Below are 22,893 nucleotides of genomic sequence, written 5' to 3'. Positions count from 1 at the left end.
ATTATGCAATCAAAAATTCATCGGTGGTCTTTTGTAGAGATCAAGTGCTTCTAAGATTCAACTGTTTGAAAGAGTGCCACATCAGATTAAAGTTATGAGCTGTACAGTATCACAGTTTGGTTTTTGTTTTGTTTTTTGGCCAGTGTTTTCATAACTCAAAACCTACTAATTCTACCCTATAACAGATGAACTGAATATAGTTAGTTGTACCTCACATAGTTAATAGTCACGTTGATAAAATTGGAATTGCACCAAAATGTGCCCAATTAGAGCATATGGATAGTTGTCAAGTCATGATCTGGTTTCACACCTTTAAGAATTGAGCCATCATCCTAAACTCAGCAGTGGTTGAAATCCACTGCACTTTGCTCAAAACCTGTTGCTCTCAAGTTTGATTTTTGAGCCGTGTCATGTATTCCCTTCCAGGTGAGTTTGGAGAGGTGTACAAAGGCCGACTGAAGCCTGTGGGAAAAAGAGAAATTCCTGTTGCTATCAAGACTCTGAAAGTGGGCTACTCTGAGAGGCAGCGGCGCGACTTTCTGTCGGAAGCCTCAATCATGGGACAGTTTGACCAACCAAACATCATTAGGCTGGAGGGTGTGGTGACTAAGAGCAGGCCCACAATGATTATCACAGAATTCATGGAAAATGGAGCTCTTGACTCATTTCTCAGGGTAAGTTATATGATTTGTTTTGTGTGTGTGTGTGTGTTTTACATTTTCTTATGTCTAAGCCCAGGTCTCTTGCGCTGACTTTATTATTTCATTAATCAGTAGGAGGTTGTTCCGGTACTTAGATATTCCAGCTTGTTAACTGTCACAGACCTTAAACCAGAGATGTCGAACTCTGGTCTGCGAGGGCCTCTGTACTGCATCGTTTCAACGTTTTGCTCCTCCAACACACCTGATTCATACGATGAGCTCATCAGCAAGCTCTGCAGGAACCCCATAATGATCTTGATCATTTGAATTTCAAAGTCATCAGCAGATTCTAGGTATAATACATATATCTTTATGTTAGTCTCTGTACTGTATATAGTAACACATTTGAACATAAACTAGAAAACTAAAAAAGAAGATAGCTAACGTTTCAGTAATGTAATATATTATAGCATTTTTTTTTGCATTCAAAAAATTCTCAGCTTGATGCAATTCATAGTGTCATCAAGAAGTACGCTTTAATTTCTGTAGCATTAGCAGATTTACTTCGCTCGTCATTAGTATTTGCTCTGTTGCATGGAGCTTTGGTTTTGATTGTGCATTCAGGTAATCATTAGGAAAAACTGTGCAACAAGATTATTTCAGAAAACAACGAATAGGGTCATTAGATGTATTATCTCGGTGAAGTAACCTACAACGAATAGGGTTATTAGATATACTTTCTCGGTGAAGTAAACTTACAAGTAGATAGGAACAAAGAAATACACCCCTATTGAGAAACAGATGGGCAAGCTCTGCAGCTTTTCCAGAAAAACACAAAAGAGAAAACAACCTCCTGCTCTCTTCTACACTACCTTTTCTCTTCCTGTGTTTTTTCCTCCCTGTCCTGCCGGCACGCTGTCTGTCCATCAGTCTGTCTGTTTGATCCTCTTTCTAGGCACTGCTAAAAACAGAAAGGGGAACTGTTTGATGCTCAGCTCTCACAGTGTGACCTCTTTTGACACAGGATTCATCTACTGGCACATTCACATACACACACAAATGCACACACACGCATGCACACACACTCATCTACCACATAAAGGCACACAATGAGCAAGATCATTGGCGGTGTGGTTATACCATTTTGGGGGGAACAAAATTCTTCTGCAAAGAAGCAACATATTCTTACCATCATTTTGTTTCCCCAACAAGGTTAGGCACTGTAATTTGGGGAAATCCTACATTTTACGGACCCCTGCAGTGGCATTCTGCAGAAAAAAAAATGGCAGACAAATACAGCGGATCTATGACAAACATTAGTTTTGTTATTCAATTTGGATAGTCATCAAAATAGTTGTGGAAACATTTTAAAAAGAAAAAAAAGAATATGAATGAATAATTTAATATGTCAGTAGAGTGTTGTCACATATGTTTTCACATTGTTTTTCTGTTTGGTATCCAAAATTAAGCTAAACTATACATGGAGGGAGGGAGGGTGGCAAGTTGTGTGTGTGTGTGTGTGTGTGTGTGTGGGGGGGGGGGGGGGGGGGGGGGGGGGTCCGCATGGACTGAAATTCTGTAAATTGACAAAGTAGATTGGATGCTTTTTGATTATGAGATCTGTCTTACAGACTTTTTTCCTGAGTAGATTCTACTCAGTAGTTGAGGATGGGCACCATTGTGAAACATGTGTTCAGCTGACTAACTAGCTAGCTTGCAATCTGCATATCATTAGAAGTAATAAATAGATTTTGTGTGTTGTGTGTGCATGTGTGTGTGCGTGTGTGTGTGTGTGTGTGTGTGTGTGCAAGAACCAGCTCACTTTTGCTTAACTCCTGTACTTGTTAGGCATGATAAATGTCATACCTGCATGTTTTCACTTGCCAGACCTTCTGTTATGTGAGAAAGTCTGCTAAACAACAAGAAAAATAACCCTGTCTTGCTTCATGCTCTTGCAGCAAAATGATGGGCAATTCCCAGTGATCCAGCTGGTTGGTATGCTGAGAGGCATTGCATCTGGAATGAGGTATACATGCACACACACACACATCCACACACAAACACACACCCATTTCTGCTATAGAAATCCATTCATCATCAAGATGAAGAAAGATTTTTTCAAATGATTCACTTTGTTATATGAAATTACAATCATATGTAACCAAAGTTTCTTCCATCTACAGTAAATAAGATTTCGTATGGTGATCGCAGATCCACTCCGGTCATTTGCAGTGTTCAACCACACATCAGCAGTCTGAAATAAGCAACTCCAACATCCTGTGGATGTAGAGAGACACAAACATCCGTAGGGCTGCCTTCTAATCCTCTGTACTCAGTCAGATAGTTCATTCACACCAACACACATCGGCTGCCTGCTGGGATGGAACCCAACGTGTACATGTTCACAAGCTTTAAATCCCATTCCCATTTCAGGCAAAGATAACACAGAAACGCAAACACACAAAATCCCATTAGAGTTTTTCAGTGGCCCAAGTAGCTGGCACAAGATAATACACGCTCAGATAATAAATCATGTTGCTTGCAGGTACCTGGCAGACATGAGTTACGTTCACAGAGACCTGGCAGCTCGGAACATTCTGGTTAACAGTAACCTGGTGTGTAAAGTGTCTGACTTTGGCTTGTCTCGATATCTGGAGGAAGATACTTCTGATCCCACTTACACCAGCTCACTGGTGAGGACACGCACGTAATCATGTACAAGTCTACACTCATGATTGAAAGATGAAGATTCTGTGTTGCCCACCATGCTTTAAATGCCACTGAAGCTTATGTAATAGGTTTTTAGAGCCGACGGTGAGTAAGTGACAAAACACAAGTGGCAACTCTGTCAATATTTTGTGGCTAATTGCTATACAAGAATACCAACATGTCGGGGAAAATATGAGATTAGCAATTTAGAAGTTGCTTGGAGTTAAAGAAGCAGTCAACCCAAAAATATCCTTCACTAATATGTTCTCTGCAGCCTCATTGGTCTAATCGTGGTATTGTGATTAATATTGTGTTCATGGAACATGAATTTGAAGGAATTTGCTGTCCACCAAAAATGATGTATTAGATGCTCAGGGCTCAGGTAATGACCAGTCAAGGGTCAGCTTGTGAATGTAACACGACCAAACACCAAAAATTGGTTAGCCAAAATTGTTTATTACCTGTGCCGTGAGCAACCGTGACGTTAATATCGGTCAAAAATGTTCCCTTGTGACAAAAGTACAGGCAAAAGTCTGCCAAACAATTGGCACACGTTTGGCAAACATTTGCAATCTTGAACAAATCCCAAATACCTTGCAACGTCTGTTGCCTTCGAAAACACCTAAAACATCTCTATTAGGGATTTTCAAGTACTATGCCAGACCTTATTTCAAGGTATTGGTACTTGCAATTTGTGTTCGTCTTAGATTAGAATAGAATAGAATAGAATAGAATAGAATAGAATAGAATAGAATAGAATAGAATGCATTTATTGTCATTGTATAGCTGGTATATAACCAATTTACAATCAGGAACTATTTTTTAGGGTAGAAAATTGCCATTACTGTCATGCACACAAGGAAATGCTATATTGGGATAGAAAACATTTCTTTACACTTATCTGATATTGTTTGTTTGTTTGTTTCTTTTTTGGGGGGGTGGACTGTACATAATATTTATAACGTCAGTTGGAATTTGGCAATAAGTTGGGCAGCTAAAATCATGATATTGTTTGTGCTACCTGAAATGTAAGAGAAAGCTGTAAATCGTTTGTTCAGCAAGAAAAATATAAAGTATGATGTTTATTTCTAATATTGTATTGCCTTGTTCTTTAAGAAAACACATTTAAGAACCAAGCCAATGGCCATTTTTTTCCTGACGTAAAACTGCTAAGTGTTTGGTTATTATGTTGAAAGATGCATAAAATCAGACATCTCTCGAGCAGATAAATAGCACTGTATTGATGTCAGAGTCTTGCGATTTTCCTCACAAAAACAACATCTTATTTATAGTGCAGACATTGGACTTTCACTTATATAGCGCTTTTCTACCTTAGGTACTCAAAGCGCTTTACACTAACTAGTCATTTACCTACTGATGACGCAGCATCAGGAGCAACTGGGGGTTCAGTGTCTTGCTCAAGGACACTTAGACATGGTCTTGATGGTCGGGGGATCGAACCCACGGCCTTTCGGTTGGGAGACGACCACTCTACCACTAAGCCATGCCGCCCCGGCACTTTGGCAGTTTGAAGCCTTAGCACGAGTGTATGTAAGCCAGGATGTGTTATCAGTATACTTTCCCGTCTTGTCGTCATTAAACAATACTTTTCTTCTTTGTCTTTGGCAGGGGGGTAAAATCCCTGTGCGGTGGACAGCCCCAGAAGCAATCGCCTATAGGAAGTTCACGTCAGCTTCAGATGTTTGGAGCTATGGGATTGTCACCTGGGAGGTGATGTCATACGGCGAAAGGCCTTACTGGGACATGAGTAACCAAGATGTAAGTAACATGCATGACTGTAAACATTAAAGACAAAGACAGTCTGACTTCAGAGGTTGTGTTCTCACTCCTGCTGATGACTTCACATTGCTGTTGATTTGCATATAGAATGTGTGTCAGATTGTTGGTGTGTTGTGTTTGCTTGCAGCAAGTCATATACTGTATGGCAGTAGAATATTGCTTTCAAGCTGTTACAGTCCTGCTTTTTTTTCAGATTTCACTGTTTATTCAACTGTCTATACCGTACTTTTGTTCTTATACTCAACAATAACAAAAGACAGGCATTCACACAAACTTCTAATAACAGAGGGTGACAGCACATTCTTATTTTGCCGATAGAAAATAATGTTAAATTGATAGTATCATAAGAAATGTTTTAAATATATTAAACATTTTATTGATCATTCTAAAATGTAACCAGCAGTAAATGTTGTTCCTGAGATAGTTGCTCCATTCAGCACAATATGATTTCTCATAACCAATCAAGCTGATTCTTTCACCAATATTTAGATCAAGGGTCGCCAACATGGTGACCGTGGGTGCCAGGTAGCCCCAGAGTATCACATTTGTAGCCCGCAGGCCTGTTCTGCAAATACGTGACAGAACATTGTGATTTTCTTGGAATTTTATAGATTTTTTTTTAATAGCTATATTACATTTACATTATATAATACACATGATTTACATATTTACTACCTTTTTTTTCCTTAACTATTGTAAGAAATCATAAATATGATTGGTGTCTTCACAAAAACTGGGAGCCTGTATTTCTCAATACCAAAGAAGTATGACTCCGTTTAAAATAAGAATGCTTGTGATCCCTGATATAGATGATTTATGTGTTATTCTCCGTATGGAAGGCCCGATCATAATTAAAATATCCCTAGATCACACCTCAATTTAGACATTCCCTTCAGGATTTGACCAAGTGTAAAATTAGCATTCATGATTTGTTATCGTTTTGATGATTTTTCATTTTGTAAGTTATCTGTTATAATGTTTCAGAGGTTACAAAAAAACTGAATCAATATAAATTGGAATATTTGTAGTGCAATTTGTGCTGTCACGATTTTTTTCACTAATAAATTGCAAAATTTTCCATAATCGATCGTGCAATCAATCATTAAACAGGTAAACAGCAACTATTTTCGACGAAGCTTGTAACCGATATTTCCTTGAGTAAAAGCTTGGAATTATTGTAAAAAAAAAAAAAAAAAAGTTCTTAAAGACTTGGAATAACTTCCTTCAGTTTTTTAGAATGATCCTTTTCCTGTCAAATAGAACTGGCAAAATAAATTGCCAAATCTGACTGAGTTTTTTTTTTTTTTTTTTTTTTTTTTATAGTCTTCTCATAAAATAATACAGCACAAAAATGTCTCATTTGGAGACTACCCCCCAGCACTCTTAACTTAAGCTAGCCAGCAATAAACTTTATTAATCGTGTGGAAAAAGTATGACTTAAAATAAGTCCAAGGAATATTTACTGAGAAATTATAAAGTACTGTACTATTAACAACTTTATAAGTGGTTAGAGTTACGAATGTACTTTAATCCGCTTGTGTGATGGAATACTCTGGGAACTGTTTGATGAGATATATGGTGAGTGCCTGTATCATCATGATGCTTCTAAATCCTCACGATGATCATATTTTCCAGAACACATTTAAACATGTTTTGGGGAAAGGAACACACCAGAGTATGTCTTTCAACAATTCCTGTCCAACTGTGGCACACAAACAAATATAGTTTATAACACTATAAATGCCAAACTCAACATTGCATCCTAATCCTTGCCTCGGTAGAAACGTTTATGTGTCAAAGTAAATAAAGTACACAACTTCCCCAAGTTGTTTCACAATTCATCTCTTTGGCGCATCCTGCTTATCTCCCTTGCAACCTCACCTCTTCTGCTCCCCTGAAGCCCTCGAAGCAGCCTCCACAGTAGAGCCGTGACAGAGACGGTATAATGACAGAGACATTTTTATAATGGCTAAGGCGGTGGATAATGATGAGGAAAGTATGCGGTAGCACTGCAGCTAACGAGTCTAGTGGGGTATTAAGTATGCATGAACCTCGAGCATAGCTGCACTACTCACACACATGCCCGAAGCCGCGCATATATGCGGCTCACGCACCCCAAAATATTTCAAAAAGGCGGAATTGAAATTTTCAGTGGGTTTACCACAGGTGCTGTTTTCAACATGAATTAATTCATGAATCCACAGACCTGTGATGTTTCATTACACTTGCTGCTACTTTGATTGACAGCAATGCTTGGAAATATTTTTTTGCAGCACATAGCTTCAGAAATGTGTCAGGGTCAAGCGCAGTTCATATTCCCGCTGCAGCATTTCCAGTCGGAGCAGCATGTCATTCCCTCAGCATGCCATATGCGGTCGCCTTACAAGTATTTTGACACCGGCTTATGAGTTTACATTCAAGTGGCAAAAAAACGAGCATGATGCATGATATCAAGCATTCTCACTCTGCTTTCTTAAAGGCGCGAAAGGCATGATCTAAGCTTGAAAAGCAAACGCTGTCAAGGAAGTTCGACTAAGAAGCAGAGTCGGCAAGGATAAAACAACGTTTTCTAGGTCAATTTAATAAGGAGGCTACAGTCTAAAATTGTACATATGTATTCAGCTTAAGTCATATTGTCGAAACAAAAAAATTCCAAGTGTCCCCTCCTGTTAATTAAATCAAGTCAGTCCGTTCAAAAAAATGTTCCTGCTCGACATCGGAGACCACAGCAGGTGCCACTGCTGCTTCAAGGTGAAGATCTCAATTTGCTCTGTGATTGCATACAGTACCAGAATGAAATTCTTTATGGAAATGGAACTCTCTTAGCGCATCTAAGTTTCTGAAGTAATAAATAAAGGATTTGGCGCAAGAGGAAAGAAACTAATGAATCAGTTCTTATTAATTGTAAAAGTCTTTGGTTTACTGTCTACATTCCGATGGGAAAGACTCCAGGTCACCTACAACCATGATGTTAGCAAGCACTATAGAAATTGCACGCCTTACGCATTGTTGGGAAGCAATATGTTAATTACACTTTATTATCCTTAACTAGTCCAACCATGAATTCAAGCAAAACTTCCAAAGAAAACCCACCAATTATCCTGTGATAGGGATTGGAATGTTCATGTGTGGGTCTTTATTTAAAAGAGGAGTCAAGTTAAAAATGCTCTTTACAGTTTTCAATGCACCCCAACATGCCAAAACACCAGCGCTGTGCATATTTGAAAGTGACTTGATAATGACTCATGAATTTAAGCTCAGTTCTTGAACTTGAATTGAGGTGGCAAAGAGGAAGAAAAATTAGCAATTGAAATCATATTGAGGGAATTGAACTTCAAAGTAATTCAGCACTGGACAATCCGTCACCAAATCAATTGGTTGCCGATGAAATGCCCACCTTCAGTGAGCGCTTCCAGACTTTCGGTGAGTGCTTTATGATATGAAGCTTTATAAAAGACACTTCGGACTAAAACCGATCAACACAATTAAACACACTTCGGTCTGTGCTCAGTTCACGGATTTTCTTTTACAAGTCTTCACGTCATGAAGCACATGCCCAAAATGCTGAAGCACTTGGCTAAAAATGGCGATTCCATCAGTGACAGATCGATTTGGTGACAGATTTCACAGCTCTGGAAATTCATGATGCAAAATAAACATCTCTTTAACAAGATCTCAACAACATCTTTTAAAATGGATGGCACGGTGGAAGAGTGGTTAGCACATCCACCTCTCCCTGGCCTTTCTGTGTGGAGTTTGCATGCTCTCCCCGTGCCCATATGGGTTCTCTCCGGGCACTCCGGGTTCCCCTCACATTCCAAAAACATGCATGGCAGGTGTATTGGACACACTAGTAACTGTCCTTAGCTGTGATTGGTTGCACCTGCCTGCTGCCTGAAGTCAGCAGGAATAGACACCGGCAAGCCTATCCTCACCCTAGTAAGGATAAACAGAAAAATGCATGATTGGATCTCTTTTGAAACATTAATTTTTTAAAAATATTTAGACTACACAATTGGGAGTTGTAGAGCAGATGTAGGGCCGATCGCGATCGGGGATCAACAAGTTTAAAAATAGCTTATCACCAATCTGATCACAACTTTGTATGGATATTTAAATAACTTGTTAACTTACTGCATATACGTATATTCTGTTTATAGAGTATCAACAAAATATATTTAATTTAAATATTTAATTCAAGCCCACTTCCTGTCATTCAAATTCAATTCAGCTCCCTGTGTTGTGGGGTTGATTCAAGTTTGATCAGTAATGCACAGCTCCTGCTAAGTACAGTATTCCAATTACATAATATTTTGCTCTATCTTCCTCATATGTACACAGTTCCTTCACTCAATCTACTCGGTAATCAGAATGTAAGCCTATTCATTTATTAGTGGTTCATTATAGCTGCCCTTATTGGTCTATGTTTTTATTGCCTACCTTTTTATTTGCTGGATTATGGAATGTAGTCTGCTTGGGGAAGTGAACAGAATTAGAATTTCATTGTGTGGTAATACTATGCATATGACAAAAACTGACCAAAAATGACCAAATTAATACTGAATTGGTGGAACATTAGTTAAGCAGAAAAATCCACCCATATGAATCCATGTCGAGCAGCCATTTTCCTTTGTACAGTCACATGTTCTCGACTTGGACACTGCAATATAATTTTCAGCAGCCCCTGTGTGGGCTTTGACTCACATGAGCAGGGAACAATCTTGGAAACATTTTATTTCTCTTCTGCATCTGTGTGGCTGACAAGGCTCCAAGGCCGTTTGTCTGTCTTTCTGGTATCATTGAAGCTGTTATCATTAAACATGTTGACTTGCCATCCAAGCAGAACTTATTAGTGACGTACTGTCTGACTGTGCAATTTCCTAGGTGATAAACGCCATTGAGCAGGACTTCCGGTTGCCAGCTCCCATGGACTGTCCAACTGTTCTCCATCAGCTGATGCTTGACTGCTGGCAAAAAGACAGGAACGCCCGACCAAAGTTCCCCGACGTTGTCAACATGTTGGACAAAATGATTCGCAACCCCGCGTCCCTGAAAGCCGGCACCAACAACGTTGCACCAGGGTGAGATGAATTTAAAGCTAGCACAAAATGGCTCTGCAAATGTCTTGACTTATACACTCTCATCTCTTGTCTGCCAGTCCTTCCCATCATCCTTTGCTAGATCGTGGCGCTCCAGATTTGAGCCGGTTGAGCTCTGTGGAGGACTGGCTGGCCGCACTTAAGATGAGCCAGTACAGAGACTCCTTCCTGGGATCAGGCTTCACCTCCTTGCCACTCGTCACTCAAATCACTGCGGAGTACGTCTTCTCTTTTCAGCATTTCTCCTTTCGGCTTCGTCTGCCCCTCTCTGCATGCGTCTCACATTGTTCCTGTGCCAAGTGTGCATCTTGTTAGCTGGAGATCTGGCAGCGAGGCTGCTGGCTGCTCCATGTGTGCATCTGTCTGCAATTCAGAGCCATCCCCCTGGCTGCCTACGAGAAAGCATCCACTCTGCTCTCTTTTGTTATCATGCTGCAAACTGCCATCGCGCTAGATGAATGGCTCTATTTTCAAAATAATGATTATTCATTTGGGTTCCAGCAGTGTTATTATCTATTGCTTAAGATCATATTTCATGTGTTTGCTTCTGCTGCTGTTTGTTATATATATATATATATATATATATATATATATATATATATATATATATATATATATATATATATATATATATATATATATATATATATATATATATATGTGTGTGTATATGTATGTATTAGGAGAAGCAGTATTAGCCATGTGTCAAGTTCCTCCCTTCCCTATCTTTCCTCTTTTCTTCATGGCCTGCTCACTTTGCCACTTTGCAACAAGGTAGTATGCATCCCTGTGTTCCTCTTCTAGACTGACAATGAATTCATTTATTGACCATCTCACTGTATGTACTGTAGTCTACAATCTAGAAGCCAACCCCACACAGAAACAAACAGTTCTTTAATCCCCTGTCCAATTAGGATTTAATGTGTACTGTGCCTATGTACATATACATTTATAAATAAATATACATGTATTTATGTATGCACGTATTTGTAGTTTCATAGTTGAGATATTTTACATGTACAGTGTTATCCTCCAGGACTTTTTTCAGCACCGAGTGGCAGGCGTTGCAGAGAATTGACATTACAAATAATAATTATCTTGCAACAAATGACATTTGATTGCAGTTAAATGCTAAGCAATGAAAGAAGAAATAAAAGAAACTTTAAGGAATAACGTAGGGCTGAACGATTGTAGGAACAGACGACAAATTTCCTGACAAATATTGGAATTTCAAAATAGCTTTTTTTGCAAGTCAAGCTTCAGTACAATAATGAAAAACATGAAATAAAATGACATCATACCATCAAAACATTAAAAGCTATTATGCTAATAATGTAAAGACACTAAAGAGAGGGACAGTCCTTTTCATAAGCATTAAGCTTTTTCAAGGAGGGCAAAACTACTGTACGACTTTCTATTCATGTATGAATTTGCAACTATGTGAAAAAAGGTACGGAAAAAATGTTTTTTATTTTATTTTAGACTATGTGAATTTCCTCCATTTATTTTTTCTTGAGACTTAAAGACTTCAAACAGACACTAAGAGTTTAGGGAAAAGGCCTGAAAATCAAAAAATGTTATGAATTAAACTTTTTGGTTTCATCAGTAATCATGACCGTAAAAGTGTAAAAATCATAATGGGGTATTTATATTTGCATTATTTTGAATGTTAAAAGTATTTTTTCTTGTTTAAAGGGTCATAAAGTATAATATTTGTTCTATTCTGCTCCATATTTAGATTAAGTACTTTTTGTAAACATGTCTGCTCTTACTTTTATTATGACCAATTGTTGCGTGAGTCTCAAAGTTCTCTACTCTCTGGTGTAAAATTTTACAAATAATATTGCTCATATTTAATTTACTTTTGACCGCAAGCTCTTTGTCATGACTGACGCTATGTCCGCAGTTCATGCCTTTGTTAAATTCTTAATGTAGCCATTGTCTTTTTGAGGACTTTACACTTCTCATTAAAGATAATCATGCTTAGCGACCCCTTGTCTACCTTTCACAGAAAACGTTACTTGTCAGTAGGGCAAATTTATTTGTCACCCAAGAAGGGGGATCCACACAATGCATTTTCTTTGCTATGCTGTTGTGCAGACTTACATGTAACATATTTGGAGTATGTGCTGCTGTGGAGCAAGCTAATATATTAGCAACAGAGTGACAAAGACGTGATTTTTATTTTTGGCCAGTTCTGAGCTGATGTTATGTGACTGGGTTAGGGTAAAAAAAAAAACAACACAACTTTGATGAACCCAAAATCGTGGCATCGATATTAAGTTTGAGATTTCTGTCCCAAAACAATATATCATTCAGCTCTAGCAGTGATAGCTAGGATTTAGTGGCGGCAGACCAACACTCCAAAATTAATTTAGATGAAACACTGATGTATTTTTATGTTCTTTTCTTTTTTTGATAAAATTTTAACATACAACTTCAGTGAATAACAATGTAATTGCAAAAGTAAATTGCTTGAAAAGCTTTGATGCAGTGATTCTAATCAGAATCACTAATCATGCATGATGGGTGTTCAAGTACGCAGTTTAATTAGCAACTGCCCTTGAGAGAAAGAGCACAAGGGTCTGACTTTTTTTTTTCTTTGCTGCTATCCATCCCATGCGTAAATTCATGGCCCACCAAGAAAAGATTCCCTGTTTATGGTGCAAGAACAGGTGTAACTTCGGCTGGATCATGATTGTTTTAACCCCAAAACCCGGGGTTTTCTTAGGAAATGTGTCTGTTTCATCGTGTTTTCAATGATTGATGGATTGATTGATTAATTACCAGTCCAGGGTGTTTCTCGTCTTTCACACTAATTCATCCAGAACAGAAAAACTAATATAAGAAAGTGATAAAATAATGTGTTATCATGGTTCACAGTTGTTCTTCAGTGTTGATCATATTGACAATGTCACCTCACACGTGTTTTTTTTTTTTTTTTTTTTCTCCAGAGACCTCCAGAGGATCGGAGTGTGCCTAGCCGGACACCAGAAGAAAATCCTGACAAGTGTTCAGTCAATGAGGCACCACATCGATGAGCAGTCTCCTACTGAATCTGTATAATCACCAAATCCAAATTGGTTTGTTTTAAAACTCTTCAGGCAAGTGAGGTGCGCTCTATTTTTACGTGTACATCCAATCACTTTCGTAATCATCACTGTTCAGACTCTGCTCTTCTACTTTCCTGCTGAGATCGATTGGAACTTAATGTCTCAATGTAAGTGATTAAATGCACATTTGCAAGAGCCATGCAAGGTCAGCAGCTCTTTAAGTGGTGAAAGAAATGACAAGCTCCTTCCTGACCTGAAAGGACTGCAATGATAAAAGCCCATTTCCATCAAACCATCAGGCAGACTTTACCAACGAGAGTTTGATTTAAGGACAGTGGGCTTGACGCTCCACCTTAAGCAGCCAATTTACCAAAATACTGGCAAGGGGAAAACAATGTGAAGAAAAACTGTACAAAAAGTCCATTAAGTGGTTCTCATGTTTAAAGTTAAAGAAAAAGAGTTTGTTTTTGTCTCAGTGACAACTGCCACTACTTGAATATAGGAGGATCCAATGCTTAAGTGAGACTGTGACATTCTTCTCTTCATATTGAAGAATATGTACATATTATCATATGGGGTGTTTAATTCCTATATGCTAATTTTCTTATGAATGTGATTGTGATTACTTTTTCTCATAGTTAGCTTCTTTCACTCTTTTGATGAAACAAATGTGCAGTCGCGTGCATTAACAAGCAGGTTTTACATTTTCCTTGGTACTGTCCGTAAGCCGATGAGGCAACGACTTCTTCCAAGCAAAGGGTTTACAATGCCTGGCCTACTTAGATAATTAATTCAAAATACTTAAAATGGATGTTCTCAAATTAGCACAAATACTCTCTGAAAACCATAACCGGAAAGAGTAAAGTCAAATTAAATTGAGAACAAAGAAATAAAAGACAGGAAACAAGAAGGCAGGCCACAGCATGTGTCAAATATTAAGGAGAGAATGACTGAATAATTACTCAAACAATATATTCCTGATGTGCACAATTTGCAGGAGGTACTAAAAATTAAATACAACCATGTGATTTAGCTGCAAACCACACAACGGCACATGTGAGTGTGTGTGTGTGTGTATATATATATATATATATATATATATATATATATATATATATATATATATATATATATATATATATATATATATATATACATTTTCTGTTGGTTGTGTTAGCCACATATGTAACAACTCATGGGGAAAGGGCGATCGAGAGGGGACTCCGGTTTGCTTGATGACAGCTTCACAGGGATGCAATAGTTAGTTTGTTAATCATAATTTAAAAAAAAAAAAATAAGGCCTTAGCAACACTACAAATCTTTTATATTCATACACTTCGATTGGAACTTTTTGGCTGCTCTAAAAGAAAGAAGTCCTTAAGGAAGTTGTTTTTGCATATAGTCCATATAGTACTGATAGTCTTTTTATCTGTACCCCAATGCACAAAGCAAAATCCACACAGACATATAGTAGTTGCATGATTTTTGTGATTTAAGCACTTGAGAGCCATGACCTCAACCCTGTCAAACTGCTGCAAGAGCTGCAAAGGCAAGACCAAATTAGTTTCTTCCATTTCTGTGAAAGAATCCTTGTCATCATTTTGAATAGATTTTGTTTGTGCCTGGCTGAAATCTGTGTTTTGTCAAGCACCACTTTTCTTCACAGCTTTTAGTCATTTCTTGATGACCTTGATAATAGTTTGCAAATACAACAATCACTCCATTTTCCGCTCTTAACTAAAACATGGCTCCACTGGTGTGAGCATATCTGCATGTGTTGCCTGGCAACTGTTGAATATTAAAAAGTTAGTCTAAAATTGATTGAGAGAGTGGCAGTGGTTTTGTTGCCTCTGGGGAAGCTCTTCTTGCCTTGGTTCAAAGATTTGCTAACAAACTGAGATAAGGTGCCTAAAAAGTTCACAAAAATATGTAAATCCTGTAGTTGGGTGTGACTTGCCTGTTTTCCTCTCATTAAAATATTAGCTTTCAACGAAAGCAGGTCACCATGCTTGTGGAAATAAAAGGCAAGATTGTTGCTGTATCTAGAAGTAACAGAATATCTCAGGAAAATGAAGAATGAGTTCTGTTCATGTGTAAACGTATTAAATTGGTGGTTCAGTTCTTGCACAATGTAGATGTTCATAATTCAGTTTTGGAATCTAAGACTGCATATATCTACCTAAAGACAGCTACAAAAGAGGAATCCATGCTGTATTTAAAGAAGTCTTTCACAAGAATTTTATATAATTTGAATTTGTAATGAAATAAATACTGTAATCAGTTTATAATGAATATTTCAGCTAAATTTGGCAAGCTGTCTAATATTTTTTTTCACATGAATCTAGGAATGTCGAAAAGTTCACAAAACTTACAAACATGAACCCAGAAAATGTGACATATATTGTTCATGATAGTACACTACTTAATTTTAATTTGTTTTATGTTAATTAAATGACTGTACTCGATGTTTGTGCAAGCAGGCTTGATCTGAAGCATTATGAGAAGAAATGTCCCACTCCTAAAGAACTAAAGTTCAACCAATTCATTCTAAGAGCCATGACATAAGAAAACATAAAAATAATGATAATAATATTTGACTGGAATCAATGTCCTTCAGTCAAACAACCACTTTTTGTTCTTAAAACATACCGTGATTGAATGTAAATGACAAAAACAGACACTATCAAGCTTTAATCTAAATCCATCCCCTGTGATCCCAGAAAAGAATTTATTTATATGAATTAACATGTAATTTTGTGGGAACAATTTAAGTCATAATGCCTGCTTTGTTGTAATTTCCAAAATCTGACATTTGCAGATATGTCAGACCTGTAAACAGTTTGACCAATAAACATAGAATCTCAAAAGCTACCTCTTAACTTGAAATGGAATAAAGGTAAGCCCTCTGAAGCTTTATTACAGACATTCACCTGTTGGTCTGGAATTTTCAGTACAATACGATGCTGTGCTACAACGAATGCAAAGTAGAGAATAGGAAATGTAGAAGAAGCTACAGTTTAAGAAATCTTCCAGTTCATCTTACGATGGACATTGTAGGAATTTCTAGTGGGGAAAAAAAGGGTCACGCTAGGGAGAATTGACTAAATTAATTCTACTGGTGACGAATGTATTGTCACATGTTGCCAGGCAGAGTTCATTGTGAGCACATAGAGTTCCTAGCACGCCAAGTGTATAGTTACAATTTTTGTATATAGCAGAACTCTGAACTGTGCAGTATGAACAATAACAGTGCCAAAACAATCTCACGGATGTTGTTCAATCAGGTGGTCAATCCACAAGGGGGTTAGTGCAAGAATATCCTCTGACCTCATGAGCACCAAACACTCCAGGGTCTTAATCAATTACAGCTACAGCCGCCGGCCTCCAATCATTCATCTCAGCTGGCCGATTTTATTGTAATATCCACAAGTAGGTGGTTATCATTCGTGGACTGTTTTTTTTTTCACAGTGTTTAAAAAAAATACAGTAGGGTTAAAAATGGGTCACTGGATGAGTTTTTGACTTATTTATCCCAACTTGGTATGTGTTATTTCTTGTTAACTGTCAAACTATTGAAGATTCACTGAAACTGTTTGTTGGTTTCTAATTTAAAAGACAAATCAACAAGCACAATGGTCTGTCCTCATGTTTACCCGCAATACCTGTACACTGTTTGAAGTGTTGCTTATCATTTAGTCAAAGCATCTCCTGTAATTTATAATAAAACTGTACTATATTGGGTGTATGTATGTGCACGCCTGTATATTATTAGGGTGTGTGTGTGGGTGTATTCTAATTTATGTGTGCTGTTCAGTGTACTAAAAACATGTTTTGTGAGTACAGGTTTGTAGGCAGTATCTTTTGAAAACCATACAGTTGTAATGCACTGTTGAACAATAAACAAAACAGTCAATCAAGCTGTCATGTTTGAAGAAACTGTGCCATGATTACAATATTTTTTTTGTGTATAGCATGTTATATAAAAAAATGCTTTGACCACAATGTCAAAAATAGATACAGACCCCTGTCTTGTTCACAACTAACATGACTATTGTGTTTCCTCTAATGTCTCTATTAAGGGACAAATAAACTAAAAAGATGCTTTTAAATGTTCAAGAACAACCATTTGTATTATAACGAAAGGTTTTACTGTTCTCACGTTTGGAAGTTGACTCATGTTCAATGACTATTTACACATTAGGACATCACAGACATCTTTAGAAATACCTATTCAATGTACTAAACAGCAATGACTTTGCAGTAGGTACTTGAAAATCCATCCATCCATTTTTTTTATTGCTGCTTATTTTCACTAGGGTTGCTGGCTAGCTGGTGCCTATCCCAGCTTTCAATGGGAAGTAGACGGGGGACACCCTGAACTGGTTGCCCTCCAGTTGCTGGGCAGTTCTTATCATCTTATCATTTATATGACGCACCAAAATCGTCTGTGCCACAGTTTATTGTTTTGTGCAATAAATTGTTTGATGTTTCTACATAAGCAGCACAGTGTCAGAGTGGTTAACACGTCTGCCTCACACTTCTGATGTCTCCAATCAGGCCTTCCTGTGTGGGGTTTGCATGTTGTCCCCGTGCCGGTGTGGGTTTTCTTTGGGTACTCCGGTTTTCTCTTCCTTTCCCTAAAACATGCATGGTAGGTAAATTGGCCACTCCAAATTACCATTATGCGTGTTTGCGAGTGTTGTTATCATTTATTTCTATGTGCCATGCAATCGGCTGACAATCAGTTCAGGGTGTATCCTGCTTATTGCCTGAAGACAGCTGGGATAGACACCAACGAGCCAGTGACCCTTGTTAGGACAAGCAGTTAACAAAATTGATGGATGGAAGTTTCTACACAATCGTGCGATGTTTTCCCTCACCCTGAGGTGTACGAGTAAATCCTGGTTGGGAAACTGCTTGTTTGCTGATTTTTGGGTAGTAGGCGGGGACACCCTAAACTGGTGCCAGCCAATTACAGGGCACACAGAGACATACAAACATCCATGCACCCATTCACACCTAAGGACAATTTAGTATGTCCAATACATCTGCCATGCATGTTTTTGTAGTGTGGGAGCAAGCCAAAGTGTCCGAAGAGAACCAAGGCAGCTCAGGGAGAACATGTAAACTTTACACGGTAAGGCCGGAACCAGGTGAATTTGAACCAGGGTCCCTGAACTGTGAGGCGGCCGTGCTAAGCACTCTAACCGCCTCCTGGTCATTCCAATCTCCTGTATTCTTTGGATGTCTGGACTTTGTGAAACAGTCATATGGTGTACTTTAGAAAATAAAACACACATCTATTCCTGGCTAAATATTGCAAAAGAAAATGTTTTAGTTTTCCAAAAACTTTGCCTGGTTCTCCTAAGAACACTATCGCCACATACACTGGTGGTCATATCAACCTGTGGGACTCTTTTTCTTCAGCTAGAACTCAGACCTTCGCCAAAGGTGAAAGGAATTAATACCTGTCAATTTTGGCACAAAATGTTCAGGCTTCGTCCAGAAAGATGAAGAGGAATTTCACCTCTCAGCATGATAACCACTTCACTATGGTTCAAACAGATGACTTTCTGGCATGAATCTTGGCAACGATTGCCATTTACAAACATTATCACTTCAACAACCAATACCACTTTAGAGCGCATGCTCTCTCTAATTATCGTAGACAGGCAAGGCAGTGTTATATACTAAATTTCATAAACAAAATAATTCAACATGGTTCTCATAATTGAAAATACAACACTACAAACATTGGCACCCAAGCCATTTATGATGTTTAAAAGCAAAGTAAAGAAATAGAAAATATCTATTCTACACTTAACTGGGAGCAATTGTAAAGCCTGTCGGATGCGGGTAAATATGATCCTGTTTTCTTTGTTCTTTTCAGACCTGAAATTGCAATTTTTGAATGAGCTGCGGCTATTTGATGCTTTTTTATTGCTGGAGTCTAGTCAGAAGACCATTAAAATAAATAAGTCCACACGACATAAAAGAATGGTTAAGCTTCTTCTGGTCTATTTGATGTAGGCCAAAATTCAATCCGGGTATTTTTCTTCTGGTAAAAAGCTATTTTAGTGATTAATTCCAAGTCAAGCGCAATAAAGTTTGGGAAATTTCCTTTGGCTTTTTAAAAATGCAATGACTCAACGGGTTTACAACTAAAAAAGACCTGTTTTCAACATGTTACAGCCTGAAGCATAAAACAAGTCATGGCTATTTTTAAGAAACAAAAAACTTTGGACAGGGTCTCTGGCACTCTGTATGAGAATGCTACAAACAAGCAATGAAGAGAAAGAAAAACTGCAAACCAAAAAGGCAAACCTTAAAAAGATGCAGCAAAAAGTGCACTCAAATGAAGTGAAACTGAGGCAAGCTTACAACAAAACAAATGCAAACAAAACAGACACTGAATGAAAACAGCTTTAAAAAAAAAGCAAACACAAAAAAAAATGTAGCCAATGCTACCACTAAAGCAACATGGACACAAAAAACACAGACGCAACAACAATAAAAATAATAATAATACTGAGATGAAAACAGATGCAGTGGCAAAATATGTTTAAATTGACGCCCTACAACGGAAATGGAATCACTAGGGGGAGGACCAAAATGTTTGAGAGCATACCACAGGAATGCAAAAGTAGCAGCAGTAGTTATTTAAAAGAGAGAGAAAAATGAGGATGGGTTTAGTTGGTTTCCCCGTTCAACTCTATGTTTCTGAATGTAGTGTGTCACTAGTAATTTTTTTTAATGTGGTTTGCCGCTCATTCTCATGTTTGTAACGTTCTGCTGGCTGTAGCACGTTTGCACCATTGAGCACCGTACACTACTGCTTTTTAAGAAAAAAGGTCAGATGAGGTAGACTGTGCTCATATCTAATGTATGAAGGTGCATGTGCGTGTGTGTGTGTGTGTGTGTGTGTATACGTGCGCGTACGTGTGCGTGCGTGCCTGTGCATGCACATGCGTGTGTCATTGCAGCTACAGTATCTGCTTGAGGTTTAAAGCCAGGTCAGGCGTGTTTGTAGGGAGCGCAAAATCTAAGCGCAAAATGGTGCATGGTCTCATCATAGGCAGCATAAGTCAGTGAAATAAAATGAAAAAAAAAAAAAAATCAATGCAGGAGGATAAGGAATCACTTGCGTTTTGTCATAGACAGTGAGTCTGAAGCAAACTATCACACGCTTTTGTCCATCGACTGTTCCTCCAGCAACTCCCCAGATAAATGATTAACACCCTTGTTTCTGACTGTGGTATACTGGTGTAAAGCACTTTTCTTTTGGGGCATCATTACTTGTAAAGAAGAGGCTTGTGTTAGTCTCACTCGCTTTCCATGTCACTTCTTCACCTCTCTTGCCCCAAACATAACTCTCTGCAGGCAATGGGCTGATCTATTATTGAACAGCAGACAAAAGCCACTATCTCCATCTACTGGGATGGTAAAATAAATATGACGTTACTGGAGAGACTTGCCCACATCTTAACAGAACCTTACACTGTACAAATGTACAGTGAAGGAAAGCCAAATGCATAAAAGTGGTTTGACAAATCAAATCGTCTTTTTCGGAAAATAACCTGCTTTCTTTAATCTCATCAATTTAAAGCACAAAGGTTCATTCCGGAATTAAACACCACTTTTAGCAATGTTTGGAATTCTCATCTCACCAAACTTGGAATGTTTGTTAATCCATTAGCATTGCATTGTGAAAGAGTGCAAGCTATTTTCAATTATTTAAAACAAACACATGTAAGAAAAGAAAAGAAGAAAAAACATCCACTTCTGTGGATTGACGGACGTACAATATAGATTTTTGAAAAAATATGAAACAAAGTGTGATTTAAAGGGTTTTGGCCCAACTCCAGCTGTATGTATGTGTATACTGTACTTGTCTATAGTTTTGCTTAAATGAAAACCATTTTCAATTTGAAGAAAAAAAATAACGAGTAAACATATGCTTTTTTTTCTTTTCGTGTGGGGCTGATGCATACTGTAAATGATCATTTCAAATTTGGAGGTCACGTGGGCTTCAAAATTCTTGAAAAAAAAAACTTCGGATTTCTGCTGGATATTCATCATTCATAATCATATATCATAGCCTTGATTAGTTCAATTTACAGATAAATGGCACATTTTTATTATACGATGTAATAAATAAATAAATAAATAAATAAATAAATAAATAAATAAATTTACTCTAATGACAGTCACAGTGTTGCAGGTAATAGAGTTAATGTTGGATTTCTTTCAGGAGTAGAAACTCGATGTTTAGCTAACTGTTACTGTTTAAAAAAAGGACAAACGTATTCATGTAAATCTGAAAGAAAAAAGGAAAAATATATTATTCCTATTATTCTGATTATATGCATAACAGTGTTGCAAGAGGGATAGTGAAAGATTCAAGCAAGGATGGCAATTTTTATAAAACTTTGAAAAACAGAAGAGAGAAGTTAACTTTGCTCTACTGATCCTTTTGGAAAACAGTTTGATGATGTCGAGTCCAGCATTTTAAGTGATTCAACTGTCTTTTTATGGTAACAGCCACCCTGTTACCATAACCTTTTTAGCATACATATTGTGGGATTTACGTTCCATGACTAATAATTATTATTTGCAATGTTATGTTTATTAAAACAAATGTTCCCACAGTTGCAAACCAATAATACCAAAAAAATGAAATTTCAATTCCAGTTGTACTGTTTAATGTGAGACTCAATTTGGTCATTGCCAAGTGTGGGACAATCGAAACATGTCATTGTAGGGGTTACTCTAAACTTATTTTGTATTTTTCAAACTCGTTTCTACCATTCTTTTCTCTTAGTTCCTTTTGAGATTTGGTCTTTGGACATTTACTCCCAAACTGCAAGTTTTAGTATTTTTATGTGGATTACTTAAAATTTGATGGCTGGGATGTAAGATGTCCTCCAATTCTGGAATGACCCATATCATATTGTGGCTAAAATGATACATGTAAGACACACAAAAACTCCCTTTTAATCAGATAAAATCCTGTATGTAAATGTGAGGTTGTATACTATGTCGATTCACATTGGTAACTGAATCTTTGACTTATCAGAAGTCAGACTATCCCTGTGCCATCCTTGCTTCATCTACATTTTGAAATCTCTCTTCTTTCCTTGCAGCCCTTCCTCCCACCTCCTTGCCTCTTGCCGCACAACCCCCTAGCTTTCCTGCCTACCATTGTTCTTTCTTCCCTCAAGTCTCTGAAGTCTATATTTAGTAGACAGATCTTCTGGAGAGGCCTCTTCTTCCTCTGGTGCCCTCAATGCTGGCATGATCTAGTTTAGTATATATTTTTTTCTAATGTGGGCATCGAATTATATTTATTATCTTATATATATATATATATATATATATATATATATATATATATATATATATATATATATATATATATATATATATATATATATCTTTTTTTTTCTTACATATTTTCTATAATTTCATTGCTTCATGGACTATATCAGAATCTAATAAACTACTAATAAACTCAACATTTGAATCAGGTGTATTGCGTAGAGAAAACCCGAAAGCATGCAGGATACTGGCTCTCGAGGACTGGCGTTCAAG

At 37.5% G+C, this 22,893-nt stretch overlaps 1 protein-coding gene across 1 annotated transcript in view; it reads left to right on the top strand.

Moving 5' to 3' along the window:
* LOC148417266 (ephrin type-B receptor 1-like) overlaps window positions 1–14,348 on the top strand; it is a 69,750-nt gene extending 55,402 nt beyond the window's left edge. The window contains exons 14-20 of the mRNA XM_088425087.1: window positions 427–674; window positions 2,600–2,667; window positions 3,187–3,334; window positions 4,980–5,129; window positions 10,035–10,231; window positions 10,309–10,467; window positions 13,204–14,348. Of these exons, the coding sequence (XP_088281213.1) occupies window positions 427–674; window positions 2,600–2,667; window positions 3,187–3,334; window positions 4,980–5,129; window positions 10,035–10,231; window positions 10,309–10,467; window positions 13,204–13,315 (1,082 nt within the window). The 3' untranslated portion in view covers window positions 13,316–14,348. The remainder of the gene's footprint in view (window positions 1–426; window positions 675–2,599; window positions 2,668–3,186; window positions 3,335–4,979; window positions 5,130–10,034; window positions 10,232–10,308; window positions 10,468–13,203) is intronic.
* The last annotated feature ends 8,545 nt before the right edge of the window (window positions 14,349–22,893 follow it).

The sequence above is a fragment of the Hippichthys cyanospilos genome, chromosome 10 (assembly GCF_059441005.1).
Source record: "Hippichthys cyanospilos isolate Australia breed blue-spotted pipefish chromosome 10, RoL_Hcya_1.0, whole genome shotgun sequence".
Taxonomy (NCBI): Eukaryota; Metazoa; Chordata; class Actinopteri; order Syngnathiformes; family Syngnathidae; genus Hippichthys; species Hippichthys cyanospilos.
This window is presented reverse-complemented; position numbering and strand designations above follow the sequence as displayed.